Below are 23,644 nucleotides of genomic sequence, written 5' to 3'. Positions count from 1 at the left end.
TCTCCCCGTCGACGTTTCACGAGGCGGAGCAAGATGTCGTACTACGACCCGTCGACCGGCTACTGTGCGTCCTCTGTTCGTTCCTCCCTCCCTCTCCAGCAGCGGCCTTCTCAACTTGCGCTCCTCCCTGCGAACAGTCCGCCCGCTTCCGGACCGCCACCACTGCGATCGCTGGTACTGGCGCGGAAGGGGCTGCGACGGTCTCACGAGGAGCCAGCGCCTCGCCGCCATCATCGTCCCGTCGATCTGCTTCCCGCTCCTCTGCCTCGTCGTCCTCTTCGCCATCTGGAGGATCCGCGTCCTCCGCGCTCGCGTCAACGCCGTCGAGGGAAGGCAACTCGTTACGGAAGGCGCCGTCGGAGCTCTCGAGGAGCAGCACAAGAAGATATACCACAAGCATCGCAGGCATTCGCACTCGCGCTATCCCTACGACACGCCCTACCCGTACTCGTACCCTCCCCTCGGCATCCATCCGCACTACTACCGCCCTCAGCACCATCGCTACCACGGCGGAGGATGCGATAGGAAGTACATCGGATATTACTGAGGCGCGGCGACGGCGGCAAGCGAGGCGGATCCGCAATCTCAAGCAGGACCAACGTCGTCAAGAGGGTGGAACGAGGGCTGTAGAGGGCGAGTTCGAGCGGGACCTTGCAAAAAAGACGGACGTTCTCCTCGACTTGGCTTTCGCCTCCTCAGCGAAAGACCCGCCACGACTCCGAGAGCCAATATCAATGCCTGCATTCCAGGCAATACCCTACGTCCGAGCTACACAATCCAAACAAAGCCGAAAGAGCGAGAGGCGCTCGTGCGAAAGAGGATCTACTGAGGCGCGTACTGGATCTTGAGGCTAACAGGCGCGCTCGTGGTGAGAACCGCTTCCTGCACCGAGCCAGCCGCGACTTCCTGAGCGTAGAAGGTGCTCGAGCCGGCGTACGAGAGGTACTTGTCCGAGTCCTGCGCGAGGAGGAAGAGTTAGCAACCGCTTTTCGTGCGAAAGAGGCACGCAACTCACGAGAGTGAAAGTGCTCGCAGTGTTGCCCGTGGCGCACGAGAGCGTATTGTTCAAGACGGCGCAAGGTCCCTTCGACGATGTCATGGTGAAGCCCGCAGCGAGATCGCTCGCTGCTGGCGTGAGGCGGTAGGTCGCGCAAGTTCCGGTCGTGTACCAGGTGCCCTTCGAGATAAGGCAGCCGTTTTGCGTCCCGTTGACGAAGACTGCGGGCGTGGTAGGGTGTCAGCGAGGTTGAGGGAGACGAGGTGAAGGGAGCGAACCGTTGAAGAAGGCGCCGCCGGTGCTGTTGCCGCTTCCGCCGGTAGAGCCACCCGTCGCAGGCGGAACATAGCCCTTCGGGTAGTAGTGAATGCCGGTGCTGCACAAGAAGCGAGGTAAGCGGAGAACTAAAAAGCCTCGAGGAAGGCAAACTCACTCCGGGCAGGACGACTTTGAACCGTCAGGGCTCGTCGGGATGAACTTGCCGCCATTGACAGGACCCTTCGTAATGTATCCATACCAGACCTCATCGAGAGCGCCCTGCTTCGTGCAGCCCCAGATCGCCTCATAGCCATGGTGTTTCTTCGCGACCGCTTGGAGCTGAGCGAGAGTGTAGGTCTGGTTCGTCGAGGGTACGATGCCGTCGGCTGCGAGCCAGTCGTAGGTCGGGAGGGAGCGGAAGAGCTCGACGGCGCGCTCAAAGTAGTCGACGACTTCTTCGTCTGCGACGGTCGAAGGTCGTCAGCAACGTCTCTGCTCGGTCCGCTGTGTCAAAGGCGCGTACACTGCTTGTAGTGCTTGCCGTAGCACGTCGTGTTGAGCGTCGAGATGCACGTTCCTGTGTCACCCGCACCTCCTTGTCAGCTTCTCTCCCCTTCTCGTCCCGAGCGGTCGCCAACGCACCATGTTTGTCCCACTCATGCGCCCAAAAGATCTCATCATTCCCCTGGTAGTCCTTCCAGTACACATTCATGTAGTCGAGCAACTGCTTCGGCGCGTTTTGAGCGAGGATTGAGCGAATGTTGGTGTACTGGCGCGCGGGGTCGCAGAATTGGTCGAAGGTGCCATCGCAATTGTCGGGCTGTGTGTAGGAGGCATGTCAGCGATGCGGGAGACGAGACTCGCCCATTGAAGCAGATTCGCGAGTTTCCTCGATGAGCAAAGTCCGATATCTTCAGGCGAAGCAGGGAGCCAGACTTACCCAGAGACCGTGAAGTGTCCACGAGTCATTCGGACCAGCTGCCACGCGCCGCTCAGAGGCAAGTCAACGAGGCAGCCTCGACGAGAGGAAGGGAAGTCCGGAACGCACTCGGCGGGTTCGAGTCCCAGAACTGAGTCGAAAGGAAATATCCTCCGGGTACGTTCGTGCAGCAAGGCTATATTGCCTCCAAAGCTCATGGTCAGCCTTGACAGCTCGCAAACGAAGGGTGGAGAGCGAGAACGCACATCAAGACCCGGAAACGCAGGCGGCTTCCCATTCGCGCAACTGGCAGGTGCGAAAGCAGGTGATGGACAAGCGTTGAGGCCGAGGAACTTGTGAGCCTGCGCTTCGGCGGCGTTGAGCAGTCCTGAGAGACCGGGGAAGGACGAGGCGGAAGAGTCGGCTGAAACGATGTTGGCGAGTGCGACGGTAGCTGCGGCGAGGAGAGTGGGCTGAAGCATCTTTGCCGATTACAAAGGGAGAAGCGATGAGGAAGGAAGAAGAGGAGATGAGGAGAGTAAGGAGGAGGAGGAGTCGGCAGAGATGTCGGTAACGGCACAGCCGCCAAGACTCTCGAGTGCACGTTGAACCTGCTCGGCTGAGCCGTCGACAGCACGTTCGGAAGCTGTTGGGGCGGCAGAACCACGCGGAGAAGGCCAGTTAGCGTCGATTGATACGAGGAGCCTGAGGGGTTGGGCGGAGCGGTGGAAGCGAGCGACGGACCGAGGAAGACTTGGCAGTGTCGACGGAGGGCCTGCAGCGTCGGCGAGCAGACAGAGAGGGAGAAAGGACGAAGAGGCGAGCGCAAGCGGCCCGCACGTGCGGACTCCGCGTTTGCGAAGGTCAAGTCGTGCGTCCGTCGCCTCTCGCGCTCGCAGATCAAAGCGAGTCCCGTTGCAAGCTGGTTAGAGTGTATTTACACTGTTTGAGTAACGCCAGGCGATCCAGGCGAGCGCCGTCTTACTGCCTCTTGCGCTTCTCGAGCATGTCGGCGAGGTCGCGCGCCTTCTTGAGCTCCTCGTCACTCGGCGGGCCCTTGACCTGTGTCCAGCGTCTCCAAACATCAGTCTCCGAACCCGCCCGTACCCGCAAGACCGCCGTCAAGACGCACCGGCTCCGTGTAGCGCGACCCGAGCAAGTCGGACGCCCTGTCCTGGCTGCGCGGGTCCTCGAGCTCGAGGTTGTTGGGCGGGTTCTTGAGCCACGCCGCTGACGGGTCCCTGTCGTCGTGCGCGTGTTGGAGCGAGCGTCGACGTCGTTTCGGGACGAGGCGAAGAGGTGGGGACGGTGAATGAAGAGGTGGGGACGAGGTCGTGTGAGGAGGCGACGAGCACGGTCAGCGAGCGCACCAGGCTGGAGAAGATGGCAAAACGCACTTCTGCAGCCTCGAGGGAGTCCCAGGGCGAGAGCCGCGAGCGGGAGTGCCGGGGCGCGAGATGCGGTGTCCATGGGGGGTCGACGGACGTGAGGAGACCTTTGGCGTGCTCGGGCGGTCCATGCTGGCTGTTTGTTGACTTTGGAGAGTGATAGCGAGTGGCAAGAGCGAGAAGAGTGAAGAGAAGGAGGAAGAGAGAGGTCACGAGAGTGCGGGAACGGGAAGTCTCCCTGAGGACGACGGCCACGACGCTGGATGGACGCTTGTATGCGTGCACTGTCGCTACACACTTTGCCCGAAGCTGCAGAGGCGCAAGCGACACCAAGGGAGGGTAGCGAGAAGCCTGCAGGTTCGCCCGCTTCCTCTTCGTACCCATGGCGAGCGACGAGTGGGCTGGTCAAGTACGGCCGACGTCCTACACGCACTGTCAAAGGGCATCACAAGCGACGGGGAAGAGCAGCGACAGCATGCACCTCTCTGCCCTTTCGTTCCCGTCGTCCCGCTCTGCTCCTCGTCCCGCCTCGTCAATGCGTGGTACTACCATTCTTTCATTTGCGCGATGCGACGTCGTATGCTACAAGTTCGTGAAATGCTGTTTGTCGATGCGGAGACAACGGCGAGGGCGTCTACTTGTTCAAGCGGTCGGCGAGTTCCTGGACGCGCTTGAGCTCTTCCTTTGAGGGAGGGTCGGCGATGGGCTGCGTAAGGGAGAGAGCGTCAACGAATACTGCCCAACAGCACTCCAAGCTCCCCCGCTGTTGGCGAGGAAGAGGGAGAGAGCGAGCGAGCGGACGCACCTCCGTGTTCTGCGCGCCAACCAAGTCGCTCGCCCGGTCCTGCTCAGCAGGGTTGTCCAAGCCGAGGTTGTTAGGCGGGTTGCGGAAGTACTGCATTCGCCCACTTGATCAGCACGCGTTTTTGGGAGAGAGAGGGAAAGGGGAGACGCACCTGGTCGTTGAGGTTGTCGACGGTACCGTGCGATGCGCCGACCGGGTCCTTCTGCGTCGCGGACTCGGAGTCGAGGCGCTGGGGGTCTTTGTCGTAGGAGGACATGCTGATTGGCGATGCGGATGGTGTGAGGGTGTGGGTCGTGTGAGCTGTGCGAGGGTATGGGAGGTCAGTAGGTCAGTGAGGAAGCGGCGGGCGTGTATAGGGCGACGTACAGTGTCAAGTTGAGTGTTCTCGTGCAAAGGAGAGGGAGGAAGAGGAGAGAGAGAGCGAGCGACCCGACGAGGACTATACCGGCAAGGTGAGGTCATCGAGTGCACCGCCCGAGCCGACCTTGCGACGACCGAGCCCAGCGGTTCAGGCGCCGTTCGTAATCGACAGGATATTGCGCGGTAATCCTACCGAGGGACGAGCGACGAGGACGGAGTGTCGAGGCGGACGGGCGATTTGGGAAGGTCAAACTTCGGCAGGTCTCTCCTCCTCGCTCTCGCTGGCGCAAGCTAGGCAAGACGAAACGCGAGCAAAGTGAAGCTACAGAAGAAAGCCAGGGCGCTAAGAGAGCCGGAGAGAGGACGCGCGGAAGACGAGGCGAAGCTTTCCTCCTCTCAACGCTCGACAGCCAGCCAGCCAGGTCGCATAGACGCCCACGACCTGCTACGCCAATATGGACGACAGCGGGACCTCGTACGTCTCCTCCGCCCAGTACGGCAGCTCGCTCGACCAGTCCCAGTCGATCGTTTTGTCTGCGAACGAGGACCGTCGTCAGCGACAGCGTGGGAAGGAGCAGGGAGATGTGCACGCACACCGCATAGCATGCAACCAGATGAACAGCGCCTCAGGCTTCGGATCAGGGTGGAGCGGCGTGAAGCAAGTCGAGCAGAACCCGTCCGCTTCTCCCGCTCGTTCCGCCGCTCCATCCTCCTCCGCCGCAGAGCTAACCACCTCCGGGTCCGCATCAATGCTCATCAAGTTCCTCTCGCTCCGTCGCGCCCGCTCAACCGCCTCCAGATCCCGCTCGCGCGCGAACCCGTCCGCTTCGTCCTTGACTTCCCGCAACGCGGCGATCGCACGCTTGGCACCGGCGGTCAGTGCCTCTTCCGCTGCGATTGAGCCGGAAGCAATGTCGTCAATGGCTGGAGAGTCGGGCTGGGAGCGGTTTGCGCGAGCGATGTCGGAGTGGAGGTCGCCGGATGCATTGTAGCGCGGTCGAGGAGGGTCGGGTGCTGCTGAAAGCAAAGGTCAGGACAGCTGACGCGTTAATGCTACGGTGAGTCGCAGTGAGAGGCGGCGACTGGCCAGGGCCAAGCCTCCCACGAGCAAGCGAAAGCAAGAACGCACCATCACCCTCTTTTCCGCCCTTCGCCTCCTGCTCGCCATCCTCCTTCACCCTCTCCACCTCCCTCGCCAAAACCCTTTGCCCCCTCCTCCTCCTCTCCTCCCTATCCTCCTCCGTCCCGCCGCGGTCTTTCCCAAACACCCCGCCTTTCCCACCTTCGTCGCCCCATGCGGCGCGGTTCTGGTAGACCGGGTCGTTGGCGATTGGGTGGCCGAGGAATTGGAGGTGGACCTGCGGTGCAGAAGCGGAGGAGGGGGTTAGTCTCGCTGCGCGGAGGAGGAGGAGAACAGCGAGGCTTACGCGGATCTGGTGAGACCGGCCCGTGATGGGGCGACCTGTACGACAATACCTCTATCAGCTTGGAACGCGCAGGAGAGCGGAAGAGTGAGCTCACAATGCACGACGCTCGTGTTGCTTCGCTCGTCGTAGCTCATTCTTCGGAAAATCGTCTTCGAATCCTGCAGATAATAACGGCGGAGGAGAATCAGCTGGATGAGGAACTCGAAGGAGAAAGATGCAGAACGCACGCGACCGTCCGGGTGAACAACATTGACGCCGATTTGACGGTCGATCGTCAATAGCGGCTCCTTGCACAAGATCTCGCCACTTTAACACACATAACGACTCAGCAACCCGTCCTTCGCTGAGAAGAGCGCAAGAGTCGACGCACTCGGGGAGCTTTCCCAAACACCGCGCAACGTATTCCTTGCTCACCCCACCTTCGTGATTCCGTCGCCCACCGAACCAAGCACCGAGCTTCTTCGACGCCTCAGCAGTGAGAGCGCAGACCATCACGCCGGATGTCAGGCGGTCGAGGCGGTTCGAGGCTGGAGACGTGGACGAGTCAGTTTGGAGGGAAGGAATAGGCAAAGAGTACACGCACTGTGCACGAGCGGCAGACCGTAGTCGTATTTGAGGATCTCAAGAAGGGTGTTGAAGTTGTAGCGACCGGTTGGGTGGACCTGCGTAATACAAACGTCGGATCCGTGCCCGTCCGCTCAGGCCAACCAGGCTCACCGGCATCGACCCAGGCTTCTCCACTACCAGCGTCTCCCCATCGTTCCCTGGTAGCCGACCGTCATAGATGATCCTGATCGGGCCAGCAACGACAGGCGGCTCGTGTCTGTTCCGGCGAAAGTCAGCCTTCCGCACTTCGCAGCTTGACCCAGGCAGCGCACCGATGCAGGACGTTCGAGATAAGGTCTCCATTCCGCAAAACGTAGTCGGGAGTCGTCTTCTGGTTGTTGACGACGATGACGCCTGCGAAGGAAACGAGAGGGATCAGCAGCTGCGGAAGAGCGCAAACGTAAGCGCTGTTCCGCACCAGTCTCGATCGCCCATTGCTGCAGAGCGGTCAAAAATATGGTTAGGAGAGATCGCAAGAAGCAGGAGAGGACGCAGACGCACGTAATATTCTATCGTGCGATCCCTAATCCAGCTCTCTGCGTCGGTCAGCGTTCGATCAGCAAGGCGCAAGGCTGCAAGACGGTGGCGGACCTGAATTCACTGTAGCTGTCGAGTCGAATGTGGTATGTCAGCTATTCGTGAGGCGAGGAGAGCAAGGGGAGAGGCTCACATGTCGAGAACCGTTCGGCCCTGCCATCGCTCCTTCGCGAAGCTCTGGAAGGCGAACCTGCGAGCCAGAGAGTGTAAGACAGGTCGCAGTACCAGCGAGAAACGACGCGCATGTAAGGCTTGACCTTTCGCAGGCCGTTCTCCTCGAAGTACTCGGGTTTGGGCGGCGGCAGCGCAAAGGCGCCTGATGGCGGTGGGATTTCCTTCCGTGACGTCCCTTTCTCACCCTTGCCCACCTTTCCCGCCTTTCCCGCCTTGGCCCGCGTCTCGGCTGTCGAGGTCGGGTTGCCCATCGAGGAGAGGAAGTGGGAGGAGGTGGACGGCGTCGGGCGTTTGGCGGGAGGCTGGACCGGCTCAAGCAGCTCTGTAGCTTCACTCTACGGCCCAGCACAGCCAGACTGGCCGTTGCAGCTCGTGCGGTCGAGGACAAGCTTCGTCTCTCTCTCGCTCTTCCTCATCAACTTCACTCGCTCTCGCTAGATCTGCTTGCCTGCCATGCCGAACTTGCACAAGGACGTCAAGGCTGCAGTAGAAGCCACCCAACTCGGCGCGCCAGTCCACGATCTCATCTCCCGCTCTCATCTCATCAAGCAAGGAGCTGAAGGAGTGCGTATGCTCGCCAGCTCCGCTGAGAGCAGAGCTGACTGTTTGGACGCGCCCACAGAAAGTCTACAAATCCACACTGCTCCCCTCGCCCGCTATGATCCGCTCAACGAGCGCCGCTGTCTCTGCCGAACCGACTCCCCCTCCTCCCGTGCCCATCCTCCTCAAATACCGCTTCCCGAAACGCTACCGACACCCTACCCTCGACGCGCAACTAACGCGACAGCGGTTAATCTCCGAAGCGCGGGCGTTGGTGCGGTGCATGAAGGCTGGAGTGACGGTTCCTGGCTTGCGGCTTGTGGATGTCAAGCAGGGGTGTCTCGGGATGGAGTGGATCGATGGCTGGAGCGTGCGGGAGATCCTGGGAGGAGGGCAGGACGACGTTGCGGAGGACGCGGAGGAAGAGGTCATTGCGGACGAGTCTCTCGGGTCTCCTGAAGATGTCCTTCGAGAAGCGGGAATCGACGAGGGTGCGTTCTTCACCGTAAAAAGGATGAGAGAAGAGCCTGATGCTGACCTTTGTCGTCGGTCAGACTCGATGCTGCGAGCCATCGGCCGCGAGATTGGCAAGATGCACCTCGCGGACATCATCCACGGCGACCTGACGACCTCGAACATGATGGTCCGGCTCACAAACGCTCCACAACGCTTCGAGCTGGTGCGTGACAGTCGCTCGCCTCGCTTTCCCTGCACTGACTTGCAAATCTTCCCCGAGCAGGTCCTGATCGACTTTGGCCTCTCCTCCACCTCCCCAATGCACGAAGACCGCGCTGTCGACCTCTACGTCCTCGAGCGCGCGTTCTCCTCGACCCACCCCGTCCAGCCAGGCGGCATCGCGCATTTTGAGGTCGTCCTGGAGGGGTACCGCGAGGCGTTGCAGAGGGGCAAGAAGGGCGAGTGGGAGCGCGTTGAGAAGCGGTTGGAGGAGGTGCGTATGCGTGGGAGGAAGCGGAGTATGGTTGGGTAGCCGGGCGGCAGCCATCTCTCCGCGCTTGAACGCAAGCCTTCGTTTCGCCCTCTCTTCTGGTCTCTCGCTCGCAACATGTGCCGAAGCTGAGAGAATCGTGAGCCTTGATGCGAGAACGAAGAATTAAACGAAGGAGACGGAGTGGAGAGAAGAACGACGGCGAATGGTGGGGGCGGAGCGGGGGAAAGAACGAAAGCAAGCGAGACGAGGCGCTCCTTTTTTCCGCTTCTTACTGCTCCTCGGCGTACTCGCCGCCCTCGGCGTATTCACCCTCAGCAGCGTACTCCTCCTCACCGTACTCGCTGCGGAAGCGAGGCGAAGGTCAGTATCGGGTTCAAATCTTCCGCAAGTTCCACCACCGCTGCGCGCAAGTTCCACCACCGCTGCGGAGGCAGGACTCGGCGTAGAGGGACATCCATAGACTCACTCTTCAATGCCCGCCTCTGAGTACTGCTGGTACTCCGCAACGAGGTCCTGCAAAAGGAAGAAGGATCAGCGGCCGTCCTGGAGCAAGTTCGATGATTCCGACGCACCTGCATGTTCGACTCGGCCTCGGTGAACCTGCACATCTCATGAGAGCGTCAGAGAGTGAGCGGGAAGACGAGGAAGACTCCGGAACGCACTCCATCTCGTCCATACCCTCGCCGGTGTACCAGTGCAAGTAGGCGCGGCGGCGGTACATGGCCGAGAACTGGGTGTGGACGCGCGAGAAGAGCTCCTACAGACGTGTCGAGTCGTCAGTATAGCGAGGAAGAGAGGCAGGAGGAGGAGACGGACCTGGATCGCGGTCGAGTTGCCGATGAAGGTGACGGCCATCTTGCTGTCCTTGGGCGCGACGTCGCAGTGGGCGGTCTGGACATTGTTGGGGATCCACTCTGTGCGCGCACTCGTTAGCGAGAGGAACAGCGCAAAGGATGGCGAGCGCGACGCACCGACAAAGTGGTCGGCGTTGCGAGTCTGGACCTGGAGCATGCTGTCGTCGACCTCGCGCATCGAGACCTTCCCGCGCCAGTACGCAGCGACGGTGAGGTAGCGACCATGGCGCGGATCGCTTGCAGCCATCATATTCTTGGCGTCAAACATCTGCTGGGTCAACTCGGGGACCGAGACGGCGCGGAAGTTCTTCGAGCCGGGCGCGGTGAGGGGCGCGTAGCCGACCATGAAGAAGTGGAGACGCGGGAAGGGAACCATGTTGACGGCGAGCTTGCGCAGGTCAGAGTTGAGCTGGCCCGGGAAGCGGAGGCAGGTCGTGACACCGCTCATGACGACCGAGACGAGGTGGTTGAGGTCGCCGTAGGTCGGGACGCTGAGCTTGAGCGTGCGGAAGCAGATGTCGTCTGCCGGTGTGCAAGGTCAGTTCGGGTCTTGACTGACGAGGAGGAGTAGGCCCGCGCACAGAGGGCCTCGTTGTCGATGCAGAACGTCAAGTCCGAGTTCTCGACGAGCTGGTGGACCGAGAGCGTCGCGTTGTACGGCTCGACGACAGTGTCCGAGACCTTGGGCGAGGGGACGACCGAGAAGGTAGCCATCATGCGGTCGGGGTACTCCTCGCGGATCTTGGAGATGAGGAGCGTTCCCATACCCGAACCCGTGCCGCCTCCGAGCGAGTGCGTGAGCTGGAAGCCCTGCAGGCAGTCGCAGTTCTCGGCCTCCTTGCGCACGACGTCCATCACCTGGTCGACAAGCTCAGCGCCCTCCGTGTAGTGACCCTGTGCGAACGGAGAAATAAGCCTGGGAACCCCGAAATACGTCCGGACGGTACTTATTCGCCCAGTTGTTGCCCGCCGAGCTGATTTCGCGCCCAGAATGCGTCAGTCAGGGTCCAGGAGAAGCCCGGGAAAAGCCCAGGAGAAGGCAGGGAAAAGGCGGAAGGGTAACGCACCTCTGCGCGGCCACCATGTTGTCCGGGCGGAACAGCTCTCCCATAGGCGACGAGCGGATGACCTGTGGGACGTTTCCGCATCAGCTGGCGAGCTAGAAGCGTGGAGGGGAGGACAGAGACTCACGTCGAGCGTGCCCGGCTCGAGGTCGACAAGGACCGCGCGCGGGACGTACTTGTTCGCGGCGGCCTCGTTGAAGTAGACCTGCATCCGCTCGAGCTGGAGGTCGTTGTCGCCGTGGTAGCTGCGAGGAACGAGAGTCAGTACGATGCGGTCGAGGAGAAGGAAGGCAGAACTCACACGCCATCGGGGCCGAGGCCTTCGCGAGGGATACGAATGGTCAGCTAGCAGTCCTGTAGACACTCGGACGACGCGGGACGCACCGTGCTCCTCGGTGACAGTCTGTACGGGACAAAGAAGAACGGGGATCAGCATCTCGCAGCCGCACGCGCTCGTCGCAAGGTACGACGCACCTCCCAGAATGCGGTACCGCTGAAGAGACACGTCGCAAGATGGCAAGGTCAGCGATCCAGCTCCCGTTGTGCCTTCCAGGACACGCTCCTCCTCCGACCCCACCAGCCCAGCGCTCGCTCGCTACCCACAACCGCAGGGAAGCCACGAAGCGCACATTTGGTTACCGCACTGTTCGCAGGCAACGAGTCAGCTTCAGTCCACGCAGCGGAGGCCGAGGGCCGCGAGATGGTCGGCCAACTTGGGGCGAGGGAGGAGAAGGAGAGGGCGCCGCACCTGTCCGGTCTGCAAGTGAACGATTTCCCTGCTCATTGTGGGTGTCGTGTCAGCGTGTTTGAGTGTCTACGAGCTCGCCCAGTGCACGCACCGCATGGTTGAGCTGGAGGATGGCCGCGTCGAGGGCGAGTGGTCGAGGAAGGGGTTTGAGCGCGCGGTGAAAGCGGTGCGCGGGTCAGCTGGGTCGCCTGGTCAGTTCTGGCTGCTGTTTGACACGTACGCTGGCGTGCGTGACGGTGGGCGAGGTGTCGAGCGGGGACAGAGCAGGTCGAGGAGGAAGGGACGACGCGACGAGGCCTGCTCCCTTCTCCAGCTCGACACACAGCTCGCTGGGATCTGTCGGTGCTCTCATGTGCTTTGCAGCATCGAATGACCCCGACGCACCCGCTCGAACGACGCCCGCAGCCCTGCTCGTTCTCCCACGCCCTCCCGCTGGCCCATCTCGCTGTTCTCACGGCCGCCAGACGGGCAGTTGCGATGCGTAGGGAGGTACACGGGGCTGACAGGATGATAGCCACGTCGCGGAACCGCTCAATGGGCCTTGTACTTTCCACTCCCCCTGCTCCCTCGTCCGGCTCTTCCCTCCCTCCCGCTTATCGCCCGCCATGACCCCCCAGCGCTGGCTCGACTGCACCGCCCTACGCTAGCCAAGTCACGAGGAAACGCTTTGACCTCGCACGGTACAAAAAGCCGAGTCGACTCGCTCGCTTCTCTCCTTCCTCTCCCTCACTCGCTCGATCCACCTCGAGTTCAAAGCCAAAAGACGATCAAGATGGGCTGCTCTTGCACCGGAGTGCGTCCACTCTCGCCCTCCCGCCCAGCAAGTGTCGCCGGCGGCTGACCTCCCCTCCTTGCTCTCGGCAGAACTCGACATGCACCTGCGGATCCAACTGCGGCTGCAAAAAGTGATCTCTCTCTCTCTCTGCACCCTTCTCGTCAAGCTGTGCGTCCTTTCGATGCCGTGCGCGGGTAGGCGTGGAGCTGACCTCGGCTCTTCTCCCGCAGACTCGCCCGACGGGACCTCGCCTCTTCCTTCTCCCCCAGCCTCTCCATCAAATCTTCTTCACGACTCTTCTGCAAGCCTACAACGCCTCATACGTGTTTCCGCGACGTCGCTCGAGCTTACTCGTGCTGAAAGCGAAAGCTGGAACCGACCAGCTCGTTTCCTCTCCTCGCCCTCGTTGCCGCCCTCTTCCTCGTTCTTCTCTCGCTGCTCATGCCATACAGCGGTACATTGCTCCCCACCGCGCTCTATCCAGTCGTCCAGTTGCCCGCCACCGCACTAATCAACAAATACGAATCCTCAGTCGGCGGACCCGCGCTCCAATTCGGTTCGCCCGAAGACCAGCTGCTCGTCCACGTAACCAACTCATCAGCTTCGTCAAGAGAGAGAGGAAGAGGGGACGCAACTTGTTCCAAATGAACGCCATTGGTGAGGGAGGGACGTTGGTCGTTAGCCGTCCGACTTCTTTTCCGTCGAAGGAAAAGATCGTAGCGGATTTAGTCCATTCGATCGTGTACTGCATCCACTCAAACTCTGTCAAAAATGAAGAAGGATGGGAGGAGCGGGAGGGAGGGGGACGCACGTCGTGAAAGGCACCGGTTGGGTCAGAGGGGTAGGGAACGACGACGTTGCTCGCTTTGCCGCCTTTCGTTAGCGCTTGGTTCGTCATTTGCAGGCCTGTTGCCCTCGCACTTCAGTCAGCCAGAAGAGAGCGGGCAGGAGAGGGAGGGAGGAGTACGGGACGAACCGGGCTTGACTGAGTCCCCCCGACCCTGGGTATAGTATGAGGAGAGCAACTCGATGTCTACTTCGAGATTGTCCGTTGCGTACAAGAAGAAACCGTGGCTGTATGTGTCGCAGCCCACGTCGACGACAGATCAGCCTTCGCAGGCGAAGGAATCGGAGGGAAGAGAGTACGTACCAAACGCCCGGAACGGGACTCGCCTTCGCCCTTGTCGTCACCCTTCCATATAAGATCCCCTTCTCCTTGGTCGAAACCTCCGCGCTCTTGATATCTCCCTTCCCCGACTGTCCCGTAACTTTCAACCTCAACGCTCCATCGACGATATCCACGTTGGAAGCGAGGAACGTGTGAGAGATGGGTGTTGAACCGATTGGGTCGGTGGAGATCTCGAGGTTGTGCGAGGTGAGGAAGGAGGAGACGGAGGAAGAGGGGGCAAAGGTGCTAAAGTCGACGAGGAGTTGCGAGCCGACGAGAGGGGGGAGGTTGCCGCTGCTAGATGTAGAGGAGGAGTTTGTCGAGGCAGCACCAGTGGGCGCGGATGGCCCAAACGTCGACGAGCTGGTGTGTCGGTTCCGAGTTGGCGTCGTCGTCGCTTCGTCGTCGCCTTGATCGATGATCGGCGGCGACTCGTACTTGTCCGGACTGTCGGTCGACAACATCGCCGGTGCGGTCGCGGCAGCCTCCTGCGTCGGTACCAACGTCGCACTCGTACTCGCCTCAGCCGTTCCTCCTCCGTCCTTGCGCTGTAGGAACACGACGAGCAGCGCAGTTCCCACTACCGCACATACGCCCAGCATCAGCAAAATCCAAGCGCCTAGTCCATGCGATTTCTGAGCGGGAGGAGGAGCGGGCTCGTCGTCGTCGTCTGCGGAGGAGGACCAGTCTGAGCCACCGTCCGAGGAGGAGGACAGCCGGCTGTGGCGGGTCATCGTGGCATGTAGTCAATGCCTTCAGCAGGAGTGAAGAAGCGTCCCATCTGAGCGCCTGAGCCAAGCAAGCGGCGTCCGGACAGTCCGCGGAGCGAGGAGGACGAGGAGGCGCCCTCGAGCGCTGGGACGAAGGCGGGCGTGTGGAGTGTGCCCAGATGCCCACTGTGAGTGCATAGCAAATCCCGAAGACGCTGCACAGGGTCGTCGGCGTGAGAAAAACAGAGGGAACCCTCAAAATGGCCTTCTCAGAATGAGGGTGGCAGCTGTTGCGCTCTGCCTGTGCGCTCCTTGTGCTCTGCTGTGTGTGTGAGCGAGTCCAGCTAAGCGTGAGGGCTTGCTAGGCGCCACACACTTTGTCGCTCAGCCCACTGCTCGCGAACAGACGCGACCACCCCGCCATCTCGCTCGCCTGCTCAGCCCACCCGCTCACTCGAGGCAGGGGAGGGACCAGCCGCCCCATTAGCCCACGCAGGCTCACTCCTACACTCCTTGCATCCCGTCCACTCGCTCGAACCGCCCGCGCACACCCTCCAGCTCACTCGCTCGCTTTCACTGAACCCCCGGACCCATACACTCGACCCGCCTCGGCTGATCGCAAATGGCAGACCGCTGCATCACCAGCGCGACGTCCACCGTCTACGCGACGCAGACCGTCCTCAGCCGCGTGCCCTCCGTCACCGCAACTGCCACCTACCTCACCGTCCGCCCCGTCGTGCGTCCGGTCCTCCTCCTTCGAGTGAGCGCTCGCTGACCACTCGCATGCGCAGGTATCGCTCTCGACTTACATTGGGACCATCAGGGGACAGCTCACAGAGACCGTCTTCCGCTTGCGCGGCGAGGAGACTCTGTGCGTCCTCCTCCCCTGCCGGAATTGCCGGTTGCTCAAAGGCTGACCTCGCCGGGACTCTCGCAACTCGACAACAGCACCGCAACGTCCGAGCTAGCAGGCTTTGCGACCCAAACCATCGTTACGTCGTCGCCGCTCTCGATCCTCTACACCACGATATGCCCGACCCCTTCTTCCTCCTCGACCACGTCGTCGAGCACAACCACGACGACCACGATGCCAACTCTTTCGTCGTCTAGCACCACCTCCACAAGCTCGTCCACGACGACAACTCCCCCTCCCTCCTCGACCCGCCTCACGACCGTCACGGTTCCCTTCTCCTCCTCCTCTCTTTCCTCCTCCTCCTCATCCGCCACCGCCCTCGCCGGCTCCCCAACCTCCTCATCCGGCGGCACATCGCACATCGGCGCTATCGTCGGCGGCGCAGTGGGCGGTGCCGCAGCCCTCATCGCCCTCGGTCTCCTCGGATGGTGGTTCGCCAAAAAGGGCGGCAGGCACGAGAAGGACGAGTATGACCCGTTCGCGAGGGACGAGCACTGGGACCCTGCGCTCGGAGGAGCGGGCGCAGCAGCAGCGGCAGGCGCAGGCGCCTTGGCTGCCGGCCGCTCAAACAGGCTCTCTCGGCACGGCGCGCACCCGCGGCACAGCAAGTACGCCGAAGCAGGCGCAGGAGCCGGCGCGCTCGGGTACGCCGCGACGCACGAGCGGTCCCGTTCGCGCGACTCGAGTGGAGAAGGCGAGAAGGATGGGTTCGCTTCCTACGCGCCTTTGCCGACTGATGGGTCGCCGCAGCGCGTTAAGCGAAAGGTTGCGCCGGCGGCGGAACAGGACGCGTATTATGCCCATGTGCCGTACTATCAGGCGCAGGGAGCGAGGCAGGATGACGGGATGACGATGGCGAGTGTTGGGACGGGCGCGGCGGGCGTGGGAGCGCTTGGCGCGGCGTCGATGTACGATCGCCACCATTACGAGCAGCAGCAGGCGCCGCAGCTGCCGGAGATCCCGGTCGAGCGCGACTCGTACGGAGGAGGAGCGATGTCGCCCCCTCCTGGAGGATTCGCCAACTCGCCTTCCCCGCCTCCTCCTCAGCAAGGATACGCCATGTCTCCCCCTCCGCAGCACAACACAGCGGGTGTCGGCGCCTACCCCTCGATGTACGGCCAGGGTCAAGGACAAGCGTACGGCCAGCCTGGGGGATACATGCAGTACCCCTCTTCAACTTCTCCCCCTCCTGGCGCGCCTTCGTACCCGACTATGTACGGCAGCGCAGCTCCTTCGTACCCGCCTCAACACGCCTCGCTCCCTTACCCCGGTGCGATCGACTACGCTCCCGCCCCAACCCCTCAGCAGCAGCGAGACCTCGCTCCGCCCGCCTCGCTCGTACCGGGCGTCGCCCCGTCCCCTGCTCCCTCGTACCGCTCGATCCAGCACCTCGATGAGCCAACGCAGCAGCAGCAGCGGTCGAGTCCGTTGAGGGTCGTGAATGAGGATGAGGAGCAGCACGGCAGGTTTGGAGGTGAAGGGGAGGTGGATGCGTATGGTGGACTGGACGAGGGGTTGGCGTACCTTGCGCCGGAGAGGCGGTAGGCAGGATGGACTTTCTTTGACTTTGCGGTTTCGTATGGACTCTCATCCTCTCACGCTCGCTCTCTCACGTTCTCACACCACACTCGCTCGACTCTCACGCTCGTTTTGTACCACTCCCTCGTTCTATCGTCACGGTCTCCTCTATCTTCTTGTGTAGGTTCTCGGGTTGTCTAGCTTCTTACTTCGTAACGAATCAATTCCAGCAATGTCGCGCGCTTGCGCTGTCCAGAAGCAGCGTCTCTTCTGCTCACGAGAGCCTGTACATGCATACTTGCCCACTCGCGAAGAACACCTCCGCTTCTTCGCCTTCTTCCTTTCCGTCGCCATGTTCGCGCGCCTACCTGCACGCCTCTCTAGGCGCACAAGAACCTATTCAACACCCTCCTTCGCTCCTCCGCCCCACCCAAACCCTGCCCGCCGGTACAACACCCCTCTCCTCTCGCCGTTCCCTCACCCCTCTCCCGCTCGACCTCTTCCGCGTACAAGTAGGCCACGAAGTCCGTCTTCGACCGCTCGATGAGCGGCTACGCGAAGGACGGAAGACTTGGGATTTGATGGTTAGTGAGGAAGGATGGGTTGAGCCAATTCTGAGCGAGGTTTGGGAGCGTGGGTCGGCTCGTTCCTCTTTCCGGCTGGACGGAGCTGACGAGAAGGAATGCAGGACCGAACGGAGCGTTCCCTCAGGCCTGACGGGAGGATGATGCGACGCATCGTCGAGGGCTTCAACCATCCTCGAACCGTCATTTCCCTCATTCCGCGAGGTGCGCTCCCCTCCTTTCCCTCCTTGGCCCTCTCATAGACTGACACTCCTCCATGGTGACGCAGGAACGGCACTTCCGCCCTCTCTGACCATCCTCCACGAGCACACGGACCACTACTCCCTCCAAACGACGAAGCGGATCAGCCTAGACAACTTGAACGCCGAGATGACTCGCTTCTTCGTGCACCAGTGTGAGGCGTACACAAAGGAGCAGTGGGTGGATCAGTATGGGCGGGTTGGGGAGACGAGGGGGAGGAGGTGGTGAAGGAGGAGAGGATTCGATGGGGTAGAAGCGATAGAATCACCGCCGCTCTCGTTGTGCCGTACCTTATCGCTGTTCTTGTAGCTTTTGCCCTGCACGTTGCTCACCTTCCGCTGTTTGAACAGGCGGAACATCGTAACCTTCTCGGTCCGCCATGTCACTCACGCTCGCTGCGTCCGAAGCGTAAGGGGATACCTCGATGATTGCATCTGAACGCTCTAGCCCTGCACCTACTTCGCGTCGACGCTAGAGGCGACCGCCTCGGCCTCCTTGGACTCCTCCGCAACTTCCGCTTCACCCCTCGCCTCCTCCACCTGCTCCACAACCATCTGCGCGTCCCCGTCTTCATCCTCCGCAACATAGACCTCCCCGCTCGCCTGCTCGTCCTCCGCCTCGTCCTCGCTCGCGCTGACCGTCTCACCGGCGTTTCTCCTCGCCTCCCTACGCTTCTTCCTCGCATCCGGATCAAACTTCCGCTCGGGCATGACCTTCCTCAGCGCCTCTCCCCACCCTTCCTTCCCATCTTTCTCGCCCGCTTCCACCCAGTTCACAAGGATCTCGAAAACCTGGTTGACGGTGAGGACCTTCCTCGTCTGCATCTCGGGCAGGTACTCGCCAATCGGCAGCTGGGCATGCGCGATCCCCAGCGAGTTGGCCTTGTTGAGACAGAGGTTCTTGTACCGGTTCCGGTCGACGATTCCGCCGAGGATGTAGGTGTGGCCGGGAGTGAGCGAGGTGAGGACGTTGGGTGAGTCGCCGGTCAGGTAGGTGACAGTTGATCGGGGGACGCGGGTGCAGGGCTGACCGGAGAGAACGCCGAGGGTGTTGAGCGGGGCGGAGGAGGTGGAAGCGACTGGGGCTTCTGCTGAGCTCGCGTCGCCCGCAGAGGTGGCCGTCTCTGCCGCTGTCTCCGCCTGCTCAGCCTCCTTGACACCATCCCAGAGCTTCTCAACGCCGTCGTCCCACCACTCGACGCCCTTCCAGCTCTTGAAGTCGCCGCGCTTATCGTACCCTTCTCGCAACCTGCCGTTGAAGGAGGTGACGAGGATGGGGAAGGGTCGTGACGATGCGCGATTGGCGGAGTAGCAGTAGGCGAGCTGAGAAGCCATCGACTTGACCTCCTGCGCAACCAATCATGGCAAGCGAGGAGAAGGCGAATGTCAGCTTGTGACCTCGCGACGCTAATCGCGCGACCAGCCTGAACGCACCTTCTCCGTCATCAGCTCGTCAAAGCCCATATCAATGACAATCCTGGCGCCATGCGGCCCTCCGCCTGCCTTCTTCCGCTTCTTCGACTCGGGTTTTTCCATCACGCCCTCCGCGACAAGCCGCTTGATCTCTGCCGCCTTTGCCTTCTTCCGCTCTTTTTCCTGCTGCCGCTTTACAAGTTTCTTAGCCTGGAACGCCTCCTGTTTCCGTTGGCGTTTGAGGGCGGTTTTCGTCATGCCGGGAGGCAGGGTAGAGGTCGAAGTCGAGGCTGCGGGTTGAGCGTCGGCCGAGGGAGCGGTCAACGCTTCTGGGGTCGGCGCAGCGCCATTCGCGGCAACTTCGCTCGTAGACACAGGAGCAGTGGCCTGATCAGTTGAGAGAGGGAGGGGGGCCGAGTCTGACATGGCGCGGCAAGCGAGCGGGCTGGCGCGCAAGCAGGCGAACGCTGAGCGTGTTGTAGCGCGCCTGAGCAGCAGCAACAGCTTGTTCAGCGATGCGGGCGGTGAGGAAGAGGCCAACTCGCCCGGCGCACTTCTTGCTCAAAGACCATTCGCTGCTCACGCGCTCCCAGTTCTCGAGGCAGGCTGGGCGACTAAGCAAGCCACCAGAGACTTCGTTCAGAGCAGTTAAGCCATTCTTCGACCCGGCTCGCGGCCCTCCCATCCCCTCTCCTCGACCTCTCTCACCTCATCACCTTCCAGTCTCAACCCGCCGACCACCGCACGAAGCACGGCAGAGACTCGACAGAATGCTCGCTCGACTGTTTGGATGGACGTCGAGACCCGCGCCAGAGCCGGAATTAGCGTCTGCGCCGTCCACACCTCGTTCCGCCTCACCACCGCATCCGACTGCTGAGCCTGCCTCACCCACCGCCGCTGCACCATCTGAAGAGGCGCGACTGTCTCGCAACCGGAAAAAGAGGCAACAGAGGAAGGCGGCAAAGGCACGGCGACGATCGACGCTGGGCGGCGTGGACGGGCACCATTCGGATGAGGCAGACTCGGAGGACGGCAAGGAGCCAGACGAGGACCTGCCGGCGCACGAGGAGTACCCGGAGGCAGATGATGACTTGGACTACCTGGGACGAAAAGGCGACAGCACCACCGCCGCACCACCTCCGACAGCGACACTTCCTCCCCTCTTCCCTCCCTCCATCGCTTCACCCTCTTCAGCCACCGTATCGACTTCCACGCCAACTATCGCACCCGAAGAGCAGAACGCAGCAGCGCTCATCTCGTCCATGATTGCCCAAGGGCAATTCCAGGAAGGCCCGCGAGGTCCCCTCCAGCGGGTCTACAACCTCCCCGACGGCGCAGGGCAGCTCGCTGGCGTCGAGATCAAGAGCACGGCGGAAGCGAAGAAGCGAGCAGAGGAGGCGGGTCTCGTGGCGGTCACGGACGACAAGGGGTTCCTGCGAGTAGGCGTGCGGATCAACGAGGATCTCGTCCTCCTGCACCCGAAGGACGGCAAGGGCATGCCGATTCTGCTCAAGATGTGAAGGGTGTACCCGTAGTCGTTCACAGCATATCGCATCGTTGTTATATACCCTTTCGAGCCTGTCTCGCCTTCAAGCATCTCTGGCCCGGTCTTGGCTGCGTGAAAAATGCATGATTGTGCAGGTCCAGCCTCTACAGCTTGAGCCCGACGCTGCTCTGCGCGCCTGATCCGCCAAGACCATCCGCATCCCCCCTCTTCCGCTTCTTGCCCGCAGCCTTCTTCTCCGCCCCTCCCTTTCCAATAACCGTGACACCCCTCGTGCCCAACAGCTTTTCCTCTGCAGCCTCCTTCTCGCCCCTCGCGCCCTTCTTCCGCCGTTGCGAAGCGAGGATCCGCTCCGTCTTCTCGGCGACGGCCTTGCGGTCCTTGCGCTGCTTCTGTCGCTGCGCCTTCTTTTGCGCGGGCGTGAGGTCAGCGGCGTCGATGGCGAGAGCGGACTGGGCGCCCTTGGCGGAGTAGATCTCCTCGGGCGCGAGAAGAGTCGTGGTGGAAAAGGCGGTCGGAAGGGCGGATTCGACAGAGATGGACGGCAGATTCGTTACGGTCGTGATCGCGGCCTTGGGCTGCGAGCGACGATGCTGGTCAGTGAGTGCGCACATGACGAAGGCTGAGAGGCAACGCACAGCCTTGGGAGTGAAGCGGGCGTTGCTGAGCGCATCGAGCCGGGCCGCCAAGTCCTCGAAGAGCGCCTCGATCTCGTCGTGCCGCTTCTGGAGGTCCTTGTCGAGCTCGTGCACGACCTCCCTGCCCTCGTCCTTGTCGCGCTTCTCCCTGAATTCATCCTCGTACACTTCTGCGAGCGACTTCTGGCTCTTCGTGTCCTGCAACTCCATGAACCGGCTCGGGAGGAACTGGTTCGGGTCGACGGCGACCCGGCGCTCGACATCGTCAAACTGGTTGTCCAAGATGCGCTTCTTGATCAGGTCCTCGATGGACTTGGTCGTCTCCTCCGTGATGACCGGCGCGACCTTGCCCATCCGCTCAAACTCGAGGTCCTCGTCGAGAAGCGAGTTGACGGGCCGCTGCTTCGACTGCGCCTCGCCGATGAGCGTCCAGTCTTTCGGGCCGACGTTCTCCTGCTCGAGCGCGGCGATTTGCGACGAGAGCTGGAGGAGGCGGCGTTCGTGGCGGGACATGTTCTTGGCTGCAAGGGCGACAGAAGGTCAGCGACCGAGAGGCGCGAAGAAGGAACCGCGGAACGCACTCTTATCGTCTTCAGGCTCCTCATCGTCAAATAGCTCCGACTTGAAGCGCTGCATGGTCTGCTCGTCCTCCAGGATATCGTCTTCTTCCTCGCCGTCCGCGCTGCCTTCCTCCTCCTCCTCATCCAGTCCCTCGCCGTCCTCCGCCTCTTCGTCGTCCTCGGCGTCGAGTGACATCGACTCGCCCTCGCCATCCACGGACCCGTCCATCTCGTCGTCGAAGTCCTCCTCATCCTCTTCCGCCTCGTCGCCATCGACCAAATCCCGCAACATCTCGATGCCCTCCTCATCCTCGTCTTCCTCGTCGTCGTCGCCCGCTCTCCGCTTCTTGCCAGCCAGACGATGCGGGATCTCCTTGACCTTGACCGACTCGGAGAACCGCACGCCACGCTTCTTCTCCTTCTTCTCCTCGATAGCCCCGTCGTCTGCTTCGGCTGCGGGCAGAGGCGCCTTGACCTTCTTGCCGGCGAGAGAAGCCTTCTTGCCGCGGGGAGGTGGCCGACTAGGCGGGTCGAAGAAGTCCTTGAACATGACGCCTCCCGCATCGAGGTCTCCCTCTTCCTCATCTTCCTCGTCGTCGTCGTCACCCATACCTCCAATTGGCGCGAAGAGGTCGATCCCGCCCGAGCCGTCCTCGTCTTCGTCGTCCTCATCGTCCGAGGGAACCTCGCCGCGGAGCATCTTGGCCATCTCGTACTCGCCCTCGTTGGCGTCGCGGTGGAAGTCGGAGAGGGAGAAGAAGGCGTCGTCGACCTCGGACTTTGGGCCGGATGCGCTGCGAGAGGAGAGAAGTTCAGCTTTGCACAATCCGCCGAAACAGGATCGCGCGGACGCCCCGCTCCGTCCGCCGCTTCTTGCCCTTGCGGTCGCCGTCAAAGTTGTCGAGCGTCAATCCGCTCGTCTCGTCCGTCAAGGGATCGGCTTGAGGCTCCTGCCGCTCCTCTCCCTCGTCCTCCTCGTCTTCCGTCTCTCCGTCCTCACCCTCGCCGAGTCGCCGGTAGTACTCCTCCTTCGCCGCCTCTGGCAGGTCGTCAAAGTCGATGTCCTCATCGTCCTCCGCGTCTGAGCCTTCCTCCACCTCGTCTTCGTCCTCCAACTCCTGTCCAAACTCGCCCTCCTCTCCCTCTTCCTCCTCGTCTGAGCCAAACTCTCCCTCTCCCTCTTCGCCCTCGTCCTCTTCTCCTTGCCCAAACATCTCCTCCATCAATCCATTCACAGTCTGTCCCCTCAACTCCATCTGCTCCCAGATCATCTCGGCGTCCATCCCGTCGGTCGTGAGTTCGGGAATGGGCGTCGGGACGAGCGAGAAAGATGGCTCGTCGTCGGCGAAGGAGGCGGCCGAGCGAGAACGGGTGGAGGGACCGGCGGCGGGGGAAAGGGAGGCGAGGAGGGTGGACAGATGCGGGAAGGCGAGCGACTCAGAGGCGATGGCTGTGAGAGGAGACGCAGGTTAGTACGAGCTACGGCACAGAGAAGCAATTCCAGGGAGCATCGCTCGTCGCGGCAGCCTGGAAATCGCATCCTGTCGAGGAGCAGTACTGCTTCACCGCGAAAGGGAACGCCGCGCACCTTTGTCAAAGCTCCGCTTGACCACGTGCCGAGCCTCCTGCGCAAGCTCGTCGCTCCCCCTGCCCTTGACGAGCAAGTGAGCGCTCTCCGCAATCCGCTCCGCCAAGCTCAACAACTCGTTCTCATCCTCCTCCTGAACCTGTTCCTTCTTCGCCTTCTTGCCGTTCTTCATGGGAGAGGCAGACACAGCCTTCTTGTGCGCCGGCGCGTCGGTTGCGTCGCGAGAGCGGGTTGATGAAGCGGGCGATGGAGCGTCGGCGGTGGTGGCGCGCTGCTTGCCCTTGCCCTTCTTTGAGGGCGACAGGGACTTCTTTGGCGATGCCTTTACGCCTGGCATCGTGTCAGTTCAGCCAGCTCAGCGAGTGAGCGAGAGTGGTCGACCTCAACCCGCTCGAGCTCGACGGCACC

General features: G+C 61.8%; 14 protein-coding genes across 14 annotated transcripts; 6 read left to right on the top strand and 8 right to left on the bottom strand.

The window, feature by feature from the left end:
• Positions 1-33: 33 nt before the first annotated feature.
• On the top strand, positions 34-547 carry RHTO_05070 (uncharacterized protein; the record flags this gene model as incomplete). Its single annotated transcript, XM_016418733.1, has 2 exons — positions 34-64; positions 138-547. The coding sequence occupies 2 exons, from the start codon at positions 34-36 to the stop codon at positions 545-547; spliced, it is 441 nt and encodes a 146-aa protein (XP_016276009.1).
• Positions 548-822: 275 nt separating this feature from the next.
• RHTO_05069 (ribonuclease T2) lies at positions 823-2,656 on the bottom strand (the record flags this gene model as incomplete). Its single annotated transcript, XM_016418732.1, has 9 exons — positions 823-957; positions 1,016-1,218; positions 1,276-1,373; positions 1,431-1,716; positions 1,779-1,832; positions 1,898-2,075; positions 2,196-2,233; positions 2,304-2,370; positions 2,441-2,656. 9 exons carry the CDS (start codon positions 2,654-2,656, stop codon positions 823-825), a joined length of 1,275 nt encoding a protein of 424 aa, XP_016276008.1.
• A 499-nt stretch (positions 2,657-3,155) lies between these two features.
• RHTO_05068 (uncharacterized protein) lies at positions 3,156-3,693 on the bottom strand (the record flags this gene model as incomplete). The annotated part of the gene is made up of 3 exons (XM_016418731.1): positions 3,156-3,236; positions 3,307-3,415; positions 3,572-3,693. 3 exons carry the CDS (start codon positions 3,691-3,693, stop codon positions 3,156-3,158), a joined length of 312 nt encoding a protein of 103 aa, XP_016276007.1.
• A 503-nt stretch (positions 3,694-4,196) lies between these two features.
• RHTO_05067 (uncharacterized protein) lies at positions 4,197-4,623 on the bottom strand (the record flags this gene model as incomplete). Its single annotated transcript, XM_016418730.1, has 3 exons — positions 4,197-4,268; positions 4,368-4,457; positions 4,519-4,623. The coding sequence occupies 3 exons, from the start codon at positions 4,621-4,623 to the stop codon at positions 4,197-4,199; spliced, it is 267 nt and encodes an 88-aa protein (XP_016276006.1).
• A 549-nt stretch (positions 4,624-5,172) lies between these two features.
• On the bottom strand, positions 5,173-7,722 carry RHTO_05066 (drap deaminase; the record flags this gene model as incomplete). Its single annotated transcript, XM_016418729.1, has 15 exons — positions 5,173-5,261; positions 5,322-5,744; positions 5,857-6,085; positions 6,155-6,189; positions 6,249-6,312; positions 6,382-6,460; positions 6,525-6,681; positions 6,738-6,816; positions 6,872-6,977; positions 7,033-7,114; positions 7,179-7,197; positions 7,262-7,283; positions 7,352-7,366; positions 7,431-7,487; positions 7,541-7,722. The coding sequence occupies 15 exons, from the start codon at positions 7,720-7,722 to the stop codon at positions 5,173-5,175; spliced, it is 1,638 nt and encodes a 545-aa protein (XP_016276005.1).
• Positions 7,723-7,924: 202 nt separating this feature from the next.
• Positions 7,925-8,999, top strand: RHTO_05065 (TP53 regulating kinase; the record flags this gene model as incomplete). Its single annotated transcript, XM_016418728.1, has 4 exons — positions 7,925-8,035; positions 8,094-8,502; positions 8,566-8,690; positions 8,751-8,999. The coding sequence occupies 4 exons, from the start codon at positions 7,925-7,927 to the stop codon at positions 8,997-8,999; spliced, it is 894 nt and encodes a 297-aa protein (XP_016276004.1).
• Positions 9,000-9,228: 229 nt separating this feature from the next.
• RHTO_05064 (beta-tubulin) lies at positions 9,229-11,722 on the bottom strand (the record flags this gene model as incomplete). The annotated part of the gene is made up of 16 exons (XM_016418727.1): positions 9,229-9,301; positions 9,427-9,473; positions 9,533-9,560; positions 9,623-9,717; positions 9,777-9,874; positions 9,932-10,336; positions 10,396-10,708; positions 10,749-10,788; positions 10,882-10,943; positions 11,006-11,123; positions 11,180-11,198; positions 11,263-11,281; positions 11,353-11,371; positions 11,508-11,521; positions 11,627-11,654; positions 11,718-11,722. 16 exons carry the CDS (start codon positions 11,720-11,722, stop codon positions 9,229-9,231), a joined length of 1,383 nt encoding a protein of 460 aa, XP_016276003.1.
• Positions 11,723-11,995: 273 nt separating this feature from the next.
• RHTO_05063 (uncharacterized protein) lies at positions 11,996-12,761 on the top strand (the record flags this gene model as incomplete). The annotated part of the gene is made up of 4 exons (XM_016418726.1): positions 11,996-12,115; positions 12,317-12,419; positions 12,491-12,569; positions 12,632-12,761. The coding sequence occupies 4 exons, from the start codon at positions 11,996-11,998 to the stop codon at positions 12,759-12,761; spliced, it is 432 nt and encodes a 143-aa protein (XP_016276002.1).
• A 116-nt stretch (positions 12,762-12,877) lies between these two features.
• Positions 12,878-14,303, bottom strand: RHTO_05062 (glycoside hydrolase family 16 protein; the record flags this gene model as incomplete). The annotated part of the gene is made up of 5 exons (XM_016418725.1): positions 12,878-12,974; positions 13,037-13,163; positions 13,227-13,307; positions 13,378-13,475; positions 13,552-14,303. The coding sequence occupies 5 exons, from the start codon at positions 14,301-14,303 to the stop codon at positions 12,878-12,880; spliced, it is 1,155 nt and encodes a 384-aa protein (XP_016276001.1).
• Positions 14,304-14,901: 598 nt separating this feature from the next.
• On the top strand, positions 14,902-16,737 carry RHTO_05061 (uncharacterized protein; the record flags this gene model as incomplete). Its single annotated transcript, XM_016418724.1, has 3 exons — positions 14,902-15,015; positions 15,071-15,150; positions 15,228-16,737. 3 exons carry the CDS (start codon positions 14,902-14,904, stop codon positions 16,735-16,737), a joined length of 1,704 nt encoding a protein of 567 aa, XP_016276000.1.
• Positions 16,738-17,434: 697 nt separating this feature from the next.
• On the top strand, positions 17,435-17,762 carry RHTO_05060 (uncharacterized protein; the record flags this gene model as incomplete). Its single annotated transcript, XM_016418723.1, has 2 exons — positions 17,435-17,498; positions 17,563-17,762. The coding sequence occupies 2 exons, from the start codon at positions 17,435-17,437 to the stop codon at positions 17,760-17,762; spliced, it is 264 nt and encodes an 87-aa protein (XP_016275999.1).
• A 227-nt stretch (positions 17,763-17,989) lies between these two features.
• On the bottom strand, positions 17,990-19,372 carry RHTO_05059 (tRNA (guanine-N1-)-methyltransferase; the record flags this gene model as incomplete). The annotated part of the gene is made up of 2 exons (XM_016418722.1): positions 17,990-18,880; positions 18,968-19,372. The coding sequence occupies 2 exons, from the start codon at positions 19,370-19,372 to the stop codon at positions 17,990-17,992; spliced, it is 1,296 nt and encodes a 431-aa protein (XP_016275998.1).
• Positions 19,373-19,716: 344 nt separating this feature from the next.
• RHTO_05058 (uncharacterized protein) lies at positions 19,717-20,466 on the top strand (the record flags this gene model as incomplete). The annotated part of the gene is made up of 1 exon (XM_016418721.1): positions 19,717-20,466. The coding sequence occupies one exon, from the start codon at positions 19,717-19,719 to the stop codon at positions 20,464-20,466; it is 750 nt and encodes a 249-aa protein (XP_016275997.1).
• A 130-nt stretch (positions 20,467-20,596) lies between these two features.
• On the bottom strand, positions 20,597-23,573 carry RHTO_05057 (U3 small nucleolar RNA-associated protein MPP10; the record flags this gene model as incomplete). Its single annotated transcript, XM_016418720.1, has 5 exons — positions 20,597-21,028; positions 21,089-21,609; positions 21,670-22,442; positions 22,486-23,098; positions 23,237-23,573. The coding sequence occupies 5 exons, from the start codon at positions 23,571-23,573 to the stop codon at positions 20,597-20,599; spliced, it is 2,676 nt and encodes an 891-aa protein (XP_016275996.1).
• Positions 23,574-23,644: the final 71 nt, after the last annotated feature.

This window comes from Rhodotorula toruloides (assembly GCF_000320785.1).
Source record: "Rhodotorula toruloides NP11 unplaced genomic scaffold Scaffold3, whole genome shotgun sequence".
In the NCBI taxonomy this organism is placed as follows: Eukaryota; Fungi; Basidiomycota; class Microbotryomycetes; order Sporidiobolales; family Sporidiobolaceae; genus Rhodotorula; species Rhodotorula toruloides.
This window is presented reverse-complemented; position numbering and strand designations above follow the sequence as displayed.